The 12,984-nt window shown below is 34.6% G+C and overlaps 1 protein-coding gene across 1 annotated transcript; it reads left to right on the forward strand.

Annotated features, from left to right (window-relative positions):
• The first annotated feature begins 3,406 nt into the window (after positions 1-3,406).
• Positions 3,407-6,692, forward strand: LOC135768407 (uncharacterized). The gene is made up of 2 exons (XM_065277640.2): positions 3,407-3,803; positions 4,077-6,692. The coding sequence occupies exons 1-2, from the start codon at positions 3,513-3,515 to the stop codon at positions 5,595-5,597; spliced, it is 1,812 nt and encodes a 603-aa protein (XP_065133712.2). The 5' UTR covers positions 3,407-3,512; the 3' UTR covers positions 5,598-6,692.
• The last annotated feature ends 6,292 nt before the right edge of the window (positions 6,693-12,984 follow it).

The following is a 12,984-nucleotide window of genomic DNA, read 5'->3' on the forward strand; positions in this document are numbered from 1 at the left end:
AGAGGAAGAGGAAGAGCAGTACATGTCAGGGGAGCCATTCATATGTAAACCCCTCATGGCTTCACTCTTACATTTGGTGTCTTCACGTCAAAAACTCTGCACACATTCAATTGAACATACACTGCAATAAATGACTTTTTTTACTTAGTACTTTTGTCTTGTTTATGTCTAAACATTCTTAAACCCAGATGCATTTTCTTGATGACCTAAGAAAATAAGTCTAGTCTTCAGACAAACAATATCACATTTAAGTGAATTTGTGCTTAACCAAGGGGAAAAATCTGCCAAAGAGGTAAGCAAATTTGTCATCAATTTTCTCTTGAATTGATTGTTTAAGATTTTTTTCTTACCCCACTGGCAGATCATTTGCTTGTTTTAAGCTTAAAATTGGATTTTTTTTGTTGTCTAAAACTAGACCTATTTTCTTAGGTCATTTATAAAAAGCAATTAATTATATAAAAAAATATAAAAACAATATCTTTGACATTTCTCAATGAATTAGTCTCAGAATGTGTAAAAGTTTTAGCAGTTTTAGACCTCTTGACTTTGACTGTATTTGGCTTTGCTCCTTGATATACACCCCCTTTTTCCTAAATGTGTCCTCCATGAAATCAGATGATCATTTTAGTTACTGTATCCTTGATGGTAAATTGAGGGACCTATGGCTATCTTTTGTAACTTATACAATAAACCATATTTTCATTAAATAATATAAAGTTATATAAATAGTGCATTTACAAAAATCAGATAGGAGCCAATACATTTTTTTAATATGTATTGAATTGTCTGTTGCAAAAGGTATCAAAAATATAGATCATGCACAAAACGATTACATTGGAACATTTACATTGAGTCATTTGCAGACGTTTTGTCCAAAGCGACTTACAAATGAGATAAACAATAGAAGCAATTATAGCAACACAAGAACAGCCATACATAATACATCTTGAACAGGAAACCAAAAGTGAATGCATTACAGAAATAGACTTTTCTCCATTATAAATAATAACCATTTGGCAGAAGAACACAGAGAAAAATGAATTGCATCAACGAACAAGTGTTGATTCTGCTAATGATTTTAATATGTTTAACCAAAAGCTTTGAAGATATAAATAATCACTCTTTTTACCTTCATATAGTGAGAAAACTGATGATGTCCCTCTGCTGGTCCTCTGCGGGTCAACACATAACACACCAGTGATGCCCAAATCTGCCCAGGACAGGTCATAGTTTGAAGGTATCTAGTATTGTTTTGTATGTAGCAAACTTGTATCATAAAGGTTGTAGCATCAAACATTGATAAACCGATAAAGGATCATGAGATGAAATCGTGCATTGTTAAGTCTTCTATGTTAACAGATTCTGAATGTCTCATTAAATTTTCCTCAACTCTTCTTCTGGTTTTGCCATTTGACCACAGTCAATTTCCACCAGGCACGTCTCTTTAATCTCTATTATTTTCAAATGTGACAGCAGACTGGTGTTTGACAATGTTGACAGAAGCATAAAATCAGATGTTGAGCTTATCGGCTTTTATGAGCTTGTTTCATGTTCCTATAGGTTACTGGACATCATATGTCTTGTGAGGTAATTTTAGCCTATGGACTCTGGTCAGAAGCTGGGATGCTGCTAATTTAGATTGAATGAATCTTGGTCCATTTCATCAAATGTTCTGGGTTTGAAGTAACATCAGTGACTCACAGGTCAGTTGTTTACTTCTTCAGATAAGAGCAAGATGTTCAGTAGTCTACTTGTGTAACTAGTGTAAAATGCATTATTTGAACCTTCAGAAGTTAATTTCAGTGTCCATTTAAACTCTTTAAAACACTTTTACAACAGTCATCTGATGCATATGCATTCATCAGAAACATTTAATGCTCATTGGCACTTTCTATATTAATGAACTTATTTTCTATTTTTATTAATAAAGTCAAAATTATTTGTCAATTCACACCTATTGGATCTGTTTTAGATGTCATGCAGTATATCAACTTGGGCTCTTTGAATAAACTCTTTCACGGGATTTCTCCCGTTAGCCACTAGATGGCGCAACAAGACAAATTTATTTAAATGTATCTGTCCGTAAAAATTAATCTCATTTGAGTTTGAATCAAGACTGGGTTCTTGTTTAATAGTTTCTTCTTTTGACTATCAATGTAATAACATAAAATGTATGTAGTTTAATTTAAAGAGTTTAATGTAGAACTAACTTAAAATAATTACAACTAACAAAAGGATACAGTTTTGTATCTTGAATGCTGCAAAGAAAACAAGTTTATATTCATTTTTAAACAGCACAATAATAATGTAAAAACAATGGAATGACCCCGATCTTTAATCACATCACGTGTCTTGGCATACTCTCAGTCTCTCTTGAGTTTTTTATTTTTAATTCTCTGAAAAAGGACTGAAAAAGTTTATTTTAAGTGCTTCAACTTTAAAACAAAAACCTTGTTCATACGAATGATTCAGAACAAATGTAACATATAGAAAATTGTTTTAGAGCTGATCTATGTTGTAATGGCGCTCTCGTGTGGTTTAGTTAAATTCATTATTTATTTCACATTGTGTTTGTCTTTTGGACAATGTTTGGTTTGTGTCCATGCAGCACATTTGTTTTAGGATCATTTTAATCCATTATATAAATTTGGTTAAAGTGCATTCTGCTTAATAATTTGGAGCAGCATATTTTGCATATTTTTCAAAGTATTAAAGTATCTTTTCACATATTTATTTCATTTAATTTTAAATAGAATAACATCCTCACTATCATATAACTGTTGAGGGTAAAATAAAATGTGTAGATCTGATGGTGAATATCTCTCACTTTAAGTTGTATAAATCATTATCAAGAACAAATTAATTTACTGAAAGCTACCAGAAAAGCCAGGTAACCAAGGGTGTAAACGTACTTGCTAACATGAGAATGACAATTCCTTAGAAAACAGCGTGAGGCGCACTTGAGAGTTTACATTTATTTCAGACAGGAATTGAGATATTTATTGCAAAATTGGGACAAATAATTGACCATTTTGTTTTGTGGCAGCACAGGATGAGAATTTTAAATTCTTGTTGTATTTTTTATCTTTTAATAAAAACTGGGGGCCCCCTAAGTTATATTTGTGTGCTTTATAGGGGGTCAATGATAAGAGAGTCAAAGGCCAACCCCATACACTGCCCAGGTATGACACATTACCAGCTGTTTGAAAAACACCCCCAATCTGAATGCGAGAAACACTGAGCGATAACAAGGATGCTTTTAATAAATCTGCTTCTCACTCCAGACACAGAAGTGAACAAACATCTTTTAAGAAAACTGAAGTGAAAATTGCAAACACTGCATTTATTGAGCAACAGCTCTATTTGTTTAATTATAAATCAAAGATTCTCATCACATTCCCCATTTGTTAATTTTCATCCCATCCAAACACATCTCTGACTCTGAGTCTTCTGAGTATTTAAAGCAGCTTAACTTCTGGTGTCTCTGCTCTCCACAAGACCAACATCAAACCATGTTTGTTTTGTTTCTGTTCACCTGTGTTGTGATGGGAGCATTCAGTGCTCAGGCAAAAGTGGTCACAAGCTTTGACGAGTGTAAAGAGTTTTTCTACAACGGCACAGAACCAAGAGGAATGGATCAGAATGCAGTGAAAATCTGTCAGAAGATGCAGCAGAAAAAAGGCTTTTCTTTTGCTACACTGTACTCAGTTCCTCACAGGATTCCTCTCTACAGTGCCTACACATTTGATCGTGCATGTTTAACCCCCGTTACACGGAGAGACATCTGGTACATTGAGCCACAGGTAACTGACTATGAACTAAAGACAAAATACATTCATTAGCAGTTAAAGCTTTGCATTTCACAGTTAAATTAACTTGGTTTTCATTGCATATATTTAAAATGACATTGTATTGTACTTTGTCATACATTTTATACAGTAATTGTACAATAAACATGCAATGCATTGTAGACAGTAAGAACTTAATCATTTTCCCTATGAAATTTAGAAAATGTGTTTTTACTCAAAGCAAATCATCCAAACTCCCATCTAACAAACACAGTATTTCTTCTGCAGATTTCCAATCCTTCATCCCAAACTGACTATATGGTCCGTGAGACTAAGATTCCCAGGACTTCTAAAGATATTAAACAATTTCAAGCCACAAGCAGCCATTACATTGGCACTGGATATGACCGTGGACACCTGAACCCCAACTGCTTTGGCCGTGAGGCAACGTTTACGCTGACCAATGCAGTACCAATGGATGCTTGTTTCAACCGTATCTACTGGAAGAGTTGGGAGATAAAACTGAAGACTTTCCTAAAAACAAAAATTAAGAATGATGGAAATTTGACAACAGTCTACATTGTCACAGGTGCGGTACCTGATAGGAATGTACGAATACCACAATTCTCTGAAGACCCTGAAAAGGTGACGGTGCCCTCTCATATCTGGACAGCGGTCTGTTATTTACACTTAAATGATGAGGAGAAATCTTTGTCCTTTGGCTATATAGGGAAAAACCAACCATCACAGCCTGACATAAACATTATGAGTATCTCAGACCTAAATGCCAAGCTCAGTAAACTCTATAGTGAAGTCTCAGGATCAGATCAGTCAATTACAGTTTTTGCTGATGATTGTTTTGGTGACAATAATAAGTTAAGCGTGGTTTATAAGTCATTTAAGAAATTAATTCATCTGCCTGTGAACATGGGAATCCAAATGAGCACAGACATACAAAACACATATAATGCTGTGAAAAGAAAAGTCAACAATGACAATGTCAACAATGACAATGGCACCCCTGAGAGGAGATCCAAGATACAGAAGTTGGCAGTACAATTAGGCTTTGACAGCATGAACACATACTATACTGAAGTAGAAGATCTAAAGATCTCTGATGGAAGTGCTTGTCTAATAATTTCTGCTAAACCACAGACACCTGTGAATGATGAGTACAGAAAGAGAGATGTATCAGAGGTGTTGAATGCTGTTGAATGCCTAATGGTTCCAGAGAAGCAGATGACTGCAGCAGACGGATCAAAGTGTTCAAGCATCACTAACTCTGATGACAGCTGTGATTGTGATGCAGGAGGTACAACAAAACCTTGCTGTTCCTCTCCCTGCCTGTACCGGGACAAACTCAATTCCTACAGATGTTACTCAGGCCAGAAGCTGATAAAGTGCTCACCCCGGTACTCACTCATCACGGCTAAAGGAAAGAAGTGCTTGGATGATCACCCCTGCGCCACATACGGAAAGGACTACTACTGGTGCAAGACCAGTTCTGGCTGGGACTACTGCAGCCCTCCACTGAGGCAAAGTAAGGCCAAAGATGGGAAGTACTGCCGCAACAACCACGCTTGTGCCAAATATGGTTCAAATTATAGGTGGTGCTACACGGATGATAAAAACAATGACAAATGCTGTATTTCAGAAGACTGCAACTCAACCGTGACTGAGAAAAGATGCCGGCAAGATCACCCCTGTGGCTACCATGATGGAACAAACTACCTGTGGTGCTACACAGATTATAAAAACAACTATGAATATTGTTGCACAGAGTGTGATGATAATGGGAACATTTTATAAAGAAGATTCAACCAACCGTAATAGAGAATATTGAACTCTTGAGTTAATTTACCCTGAGATGGGAAACTCTAAGGTTTCAGAACAGCTGATCTGAGTATGTTCAAGCAACTATGAGTAAATTGACTCAGAGTTAAACGCATGCACAACTATTATGAAAAGCCATTATCAATAAAGCTCCAATCCGATTCACCATGGCAACAATTCAGGGCCTCAAAACCCTCTCCCAACGTAAATGTAACTCCCTACAAATTAATGCAACATCATCATCTACAAGATCCTCTACAAGGAAATGACATTTAAGTCACTTAGTTGGACTCTACACCCAAATATATCAAATTGGCTTTTCCTTCATTTAAAATACTCATTTAGATTTCACTAAACCTCCTTACTGAATCAGGCCACAGTGGTCAGTTTTTAATTTTTTTTAATTTGTTTATTAAAGTTTTAAAAAGCAATAATAACAGGATCAAGATACAGGAGAATATTAACAAATATTGTTCAGTTTCCAGTGTTTATTATAATTATCACTAACCCATGGATTGGTACATTTGATTGTGATTGTGCTTGGAGCTCTTACTAACCCAGAGACTGTGCTTATTAAATATTTTTTTCATTGTAATTACTAAGCAAAAACAAAACTGGATAAAACTATGATCATACAAAGCATATGCAAATTTTTACACAAAATTGTTCACTTTGTTTTTGTAGACTTACATAAACACACATCTACACAAAAGATTGAAGAAAAATTGTGATTTTCATAAAGTAAAGAACTGTTTCACTTACACTTTATACCATTTATAATCATATCACTCATAATGGTAATAATAACAATCAATAATCATACTAAGTTGAATCCTATTGTATTGTATTGTATTAAGTGAAATAATAGTGTTCGATTGTCTCCTAATACATTTCCAGTTGGGTCACTTTGACCTGCTGGTCCCTTACTTTTTATAAAATCCCTAAAATAATTTTTTCTTGACCGTCTGGTTTCATTTCTCTCTCTGTCCATATGACCTGTTTTTAGTTGTTTTCTTTATTTCTTTATTTGTATAAATAAACCTCTGACAAAATAAAGACTTTGACTATTGATTGAACTGCAAAATTTTGTCTGTCTCATTGGATCCAGTTTCTATCCCCGATTGACCGACTTAAATTGAATTATTTTAACAATAGTTCAAACTGTTTGCCAAGTGTTGTTAAGCCAAAGTTATGTTAATTTTAAGTTTTTTGCCTTTTATCTGACAAGGCAAGCTAGTATTCACCTCGGGATCCCCAAAACACCTCTAATGATCCAAATGCTCCAAATACTAGTAATTAAATATTTAAAATGTATTTTTTGTGAGGTTTACCTTTTTCTGTTTTTCTCATTCGTTCTGACTGAAACATCAAGCCTACACATAATGCAACCCAAACAGCATGCAGTCTCAAAAAATAGAGAACTATTGCATGAAAGAATGACAGAGTAATGGACCGTATACTCCTGCATACACTGCAGGTTTTCAGACAATTCTGGTGCTGACCTCATAAGGATCTGTATACGTCCGGCAGGGGCGCCATTGGGGGGGGGGGGGTTTAGGACGATTCTAAGGGCCCACGCACTTTTGGGCCCCCCAAAGATAATTTTTTATTAGTAACCGTAATAGTAGTAATTTAATTGATATTATAAAGATAAAGAGCATCACAGTTTGATTTAAAACATTTATTTCATTATGATTTCAATTGCTGACATGAACTTAATAAGTCAATATTAAAGACATCAAGTTTATATTTTCAGTGAATGTTCTTTACATTATGCAGAATGATTTTATGTAGAAAACAGTAAATCAGAAATAGCTGGGTTTTCACAGGCAGGGTCACAATTATCTAGTAGATAAGGTTCACAAACCATATCATGTATGTTTTATGTTTTGTTTGAGAATGTTGCATTTTATCTGAATATTTGATTACTGTACTTTATTTTTCTGTTACATTTACATTTGCACATTATATAATCTTATAGCTGCAGACATGGTTAGTTTCTGACCAAACAATGATTATAGTGGTCAAAAACAATAGGGGAAGATCAGGCGCATGTTATAGGGTAAAAAATAAAACTTTAAACAAAACACATCTGGTATGATTACCAATAACTTAAAGTTTACAAAACAGGTAAAAGTTTGTTTCTATGTGCCGTATAGATCAAAGGTTACAGCATTCTGAAGATAATGACAAGTTGAGTGTCAGGCAGTATGGATTTGTGCTCCTGAACAGCTCTTTAATCTGAAAGTAATTGTTAAAGATATTACCAACATTTTATACATATTTCCCTTGATATGGTTTTGACATAGAAATGTAGAAAAATATTTCTTAAGGTTTTTAGGAAACTTTAAAATGTGCTGTTCTGTAACTCCATTAACGTAACTCTGTTACCAAAAATACAGTTCTTTTCCCCCTCCCTCAATGGCATTAAGCCCAACACTAAAAATAATTCCCAAAAGAAAGCACCATGGTAGGACACTTCATTAAGTATATTTCATTTGAAATATTTCATCCAAATATGGGAGCTATTCAACAGAGTTGCAGACAAGTCACAAAATGATCTCTATATCTTCGACTGAGATGTTCTGAATTGCACAATATTTGATGTGCATGGTAGAGGTCTACACGGGTCCAAAAATTCCTACCTGAACCCGATCAGACCCGTAAATGTGCTGCATGGTCATGCTGATATCTTCAGGGTGCATGCCAGGTTTTGTGGAATTCTGTCCATCGGGAGCCTGCAATAAATCAATTTGTACAAGTGTACATCTCGTTTATTATTTTATTGAATCCAAGTGATTCTAAATAGCAAAACTCTGCAGCCATGTGGATGAGCAAATTAGTAAAATGCACTAATAAAAATAAAGGAAAATACTTTCACTTTTTTCTGTCATTATCATTATCAGTAATAATAATAAAATTTCCTAACAAAAACATTTCAAAACACACTATTGCTAATGAATAGATGATACTTATTTTATATATTTATGGCATTATTTTATATATTTTTGATAACAATTTATAAAATTAAATCTTGTTTTAACAATATATGTTTCATGACTTATGTCTTAGAAGTACATCAAAACTAGTCACAGTCGCAATTTTTTTGTCATATTATAGGAAATAAGTGTAGAAACACTTCTATATGAGTTTTTTTAATGTTATATTTTGAGAACCGCATGTTTGATGATGTTGACTTTTATGGTAAGAAAGTGATGTTAATTTTCTGTAACTCCGTTACAAAGCACTTTCTTTCTTTAAAATCATATTAAGATTTAATTTCACCAGACCATTTTGTGCTACTATTTAAGTACATGTAGGCACACAAACTGAAATATTGTTCTAAAATTCTGGTTAGTTAATTGTTAAGTGGCACTAAAAAACAATAGAAAAACATAGAAAACAATGTGTTTTATTTTTTTTAGACGCTGTGCGGCACTGAGCTGCGCGTCCGGTGTGCGACCCCCTTTAGGGTTACTGGCAGGGGCGTCGCTAGACCCCTTTTACTGGGGCACGTGCCCCAGTGTAAATCTTTTGTGCCCCTGTGTAAATCTCAAGTTTACAATTTAGCAGTTAACTAGTTTATTCCTTTACAAAGACAATCGCGGCAAAACGGATCTATATGCAATGTAGTTATCCAATTCAAGTTTGAAAAAGCGACGCAACAGTCGCACTGACGCGTACACGCTTCAATTCATGTCCGCGTCCGCGCACTGACATGAATGGGTGCGCGGACGCGGACATGAATTGAGGCGTGCACGTGACTGTTTTGCCGCGCGCAGCCGCATACAAAGTACACGCGATTGAGTTGGTTTATGAAAACATGGCGAGACTAAAGTAAGTTTCTAAATAATAATGAAAATCTCATTGACGCATGTGATGGACATCAGAAATGTTTTGTGCAAAGCAGGAAAAGGGAAGGAAAAATGAGAGATGATGAATTTAAGGGAGTAAAGACACATAACATCTTACCCTGTCAGGGCTTAAACATTAGAGGGAAAATTTCAGGAAAACCTCTGTCAATAGTCTATAAAATTGCATTGTTCACATACAAAAACTGTGTTATACTGTTCTGTATTTTCAGATATGAAATTAATATTTAGTTCACTAGCTCTAGGTCATTACATAATCAGTTAGCAGTAACTAAGATAGATTTTTTAGTAGTCATAAAATGAAAATATTCTTAAAAATAAAAAAAGAAGTTATTAATCATTGTTATGTAAAATGCAAATGTGCATAACATTTTTTTCTCTCCAGCCATTATTTCCAAACATTTTATGCCTTTAAACATGTTAATTATGTTGTATATATGTATGAAGATGATACTTAAATATTTTTAAATAAATGTTTGTCTTTCCCAGTACTTGTTGCAATGTTGGAATAGTGGGTTAAGCAAAGGAAATTGTATCTTGCACACCGCAGGCTTTCAAGAAAAAGTAAAAAAAAAAAAAATGGGGGGCCTGTGCCCCAGTAGAGCTTTATGTCTAGCAACGCCCCTGGTTACTGGGTGATCTTCCCCAATAGCAAACGTTATAGGTATGTATTATTAAATTTCAGCACACAAAGATTTTAGATAGCTAGGTTGGCTTGTATTTTTGGTGTGAAATGGGAGTGGTAGGGTGCCCAACCTCATATTCTTTCATAGTGCCCAGAATTGCTAGTGGTGCCCCTGACGTCCAGAATGAAACTCATTTGGATTTATGTTACACACCCTTACAGAAAAAGATGCATTTCACACAGGGGCGTTGCTAGACATAAAGCTCTACTGGGGCACAGGCCCCCCATTTTTTTTTTTTTTTACTTTTTCTTGAAAGCCTGCGGTGTGCAAGATACAATTTCCTTTGCTTAACCCACTATTCCAACATTGCAACAAGTACTGGGAAAGACAAACATTTATTTAAAAATATTTAAGTATCATCTTCATATATACATATATACAACATAATTAACATGTCTTAAGGCATAAAATGTTTGGAAATAATGGGTGGAGAGAAAAAAATGTTATGCACATTTGCATTTTACATAACAATGATTAATAACTTCTTTTTTTATTTTTAAGAATATTTTCATTTTATGACTAAAAAATCTATCTTAGTTACTGCTAACTGATTATGTAATGACCTAGAGCTAGTGAACTAAATATTAATTTCATATCTGAGAATACAGAACAGTATAACACAGTTTTTGTATGTGAACAATGCAATTTTATAGACTATTGACAGAGGTTTTCCTGAAATTTTCCCTCTAATGTTTAAGCCCTGACAGGGTAGGATGTTATGTGTCTTTACTCCCTTAAATTCATCATCTCTCATTTTTCCTTCCCTTTTCCTGCTTTGCACAAAACATTTCTGATGTCCATGCGTCAATGAGATTTTCCTTATTATTTAGAAACTTACTTTAGTCTCGCCATGTTTTCATAAACCAACTCAATCGCGTGTACTTTGTATGCGGCTGCGCACGGCAAAACAGTCGCGTGCACGCCTCAATTCATGTACGCGTCCGCGCACCCATTCATGTCCGTGCGCGGACGCGGACATGAATTGAGGCGTGCACGCGTCAGTGCGACTGTTGCGTCGCTTTTTCAAACGTGAATTGGGTAACTACATTGCATATAGATCCGTTTTGCCGCGATTGTCTTTGTAAAGGAATAAACTAGTTAACTGCTAAAATGTAAACTTGAGATTTACACAGGGGCACAAAAGATTTACACTGGGGCACGTGCCCCAGTAAAAGGGGTCTAGCGACGCCCCTGATTCACATGAGCAAAATCATATCACATGTAACCACAGACATGCATGTGATTTTGCTAATTTAATCTGTGAGTAATGTGTGTTTTTGAAACATTTCTGCGTGAAACACATGAGATTATAATGTGAAACACAACAGCCATTTTAAAATTAAATTTGTTATAAACTCATGTAAACCTGTAACTTTTTCAAACTTAGGTAACAATGTATCTCCAAATGTGTGTACAATACAAAATAATAGTCATACTTTATAAAATAAAACATTTCAACTAACAAAATCAAAATCTAATCTAGGTCCGCAAGCATGGAAGTAGTCAAGCGTATAAAGTAGGATATACATTTTCTTATCATAACCCAAGACTCAAACTGAACTTTGACCCCAAGTGTAAGGTATAATCTTGCTAAGCTGTTGGTGGTATAAAATAAAGGAACCATGATGTGACTGTGACATAAAACACATTTAACAAGACAATCTGTAATCAACAACCACTGCAAAAGGCACCACACTCTTCTGTAAATGTATACAAACATTACCGATTCAAATTGAGATTTTATTTGCAAACATACAGATCCAGTGCAGATATATTATGACAGAATCCAACAATTGTTGTTTTATAGTTTGGTTAAAGTAACATCAGTCAGATGTGATGAGTGACACACAGGTCCACGGTCAGTTGTTTACTTTTTTATATAGGAGCATGTTGCTCAGTAGTCTACTCGGTTAACTAATGTAAGGTGCACCATTTTTTGTTAAAAACATAAACACATTTACTATAAAAGTGGTTAGCTTATATTTTAAATCACACCTTTATTGGTTTTACTTGAGCATTCAGACGTTTATTTCTGTCCATTTAAACTCTTAGGGGTGTTTCCGGACAGGGATTAGACTATTTTTAAGAGTTGTTCAAACTGAAAATAATATCTTAAAATACATCAGAGCCCTTTGTTTTGCCTCAGAATGTAATGTTTTTAGTAAAGCATGTTTATTAAAGCTAGTTTTATAATTAAACTATAAGGCCTAGTCCTGGTTTAAGATTTTCCTTGTCCAAGAAACCACCCCTTAAAATAATTTCAGCAACATGCTTAAAGTATTTGATGCATTCATATTAACACTGAATGCTCAGGTTTGGCACCTTCTATATTCATAAAGCTCTTTTCTATTTTTATTAATAAACTCAAAATTATTTGTCAGTTCACACCCATCGAATCTGACAAGATATCATCTCCACTTGGTCTCTTACTTGAATAAAGTCGTTCAGGGGATTTCTCCAGACAGTCCAGACTCCAGACTAGATGGCGCAATAAGACAAATTTATTTTAGGTCAGTTTATTTTTGAAATTGTCACAATGCTGTAGAAATGACGATTAAAGGCAAAACAGAAGTGAGGCCTTAATTTTCATTGTATGACAACATAGAAATAACATTATAATAAGTAAAGTTATAAAATAATAATGACGTGCATACATGAAGATGTATGTACAGATTTGCATTATGTGTTGTACATGTATACAGCTGTACAAATAAATGTGTTAAATATATGTATTTTTAATTATTGTCTCATTCAGTATTGAGGAATGATTTATAGGACAGATGGTAATTCTGTGTAAATGTTTTA

Source organism: Paramisgurnus dabryanus, chromosome 3 (assembly GCF_030506205.2).
Source record: "Paramisgurnus dabryanus chromosome 3, PD_genome_1.1, whole genome shotgun sequence".
NCBI classification, from domain to species: Eukaryota; Metazoa; Chordata; class Actinopteri; order Cypriniformes; family Cobitidae; genus Paramisgurnus; species Paramisgurnus dabryanus.

What these genes read in the sequence shown, in the direction of transcription:
- LOC135768407 (XM_065277640.2), top strand. Translation starts at nt 3,513, where the DNA reads ATGTTTGTTTTGTTTCTGTTCACCTGTGTTGTGATGGGAGCATTCAGT. An exon ending in TCTGGTACATTGAGCCACAG is followed by an intron (nt 3,804 to 4,076) that starts GTAACTGACTAT and finishes TTTCTTCTGCAG; the next exon opens with ATTTCCAATCCTTCATCCCA.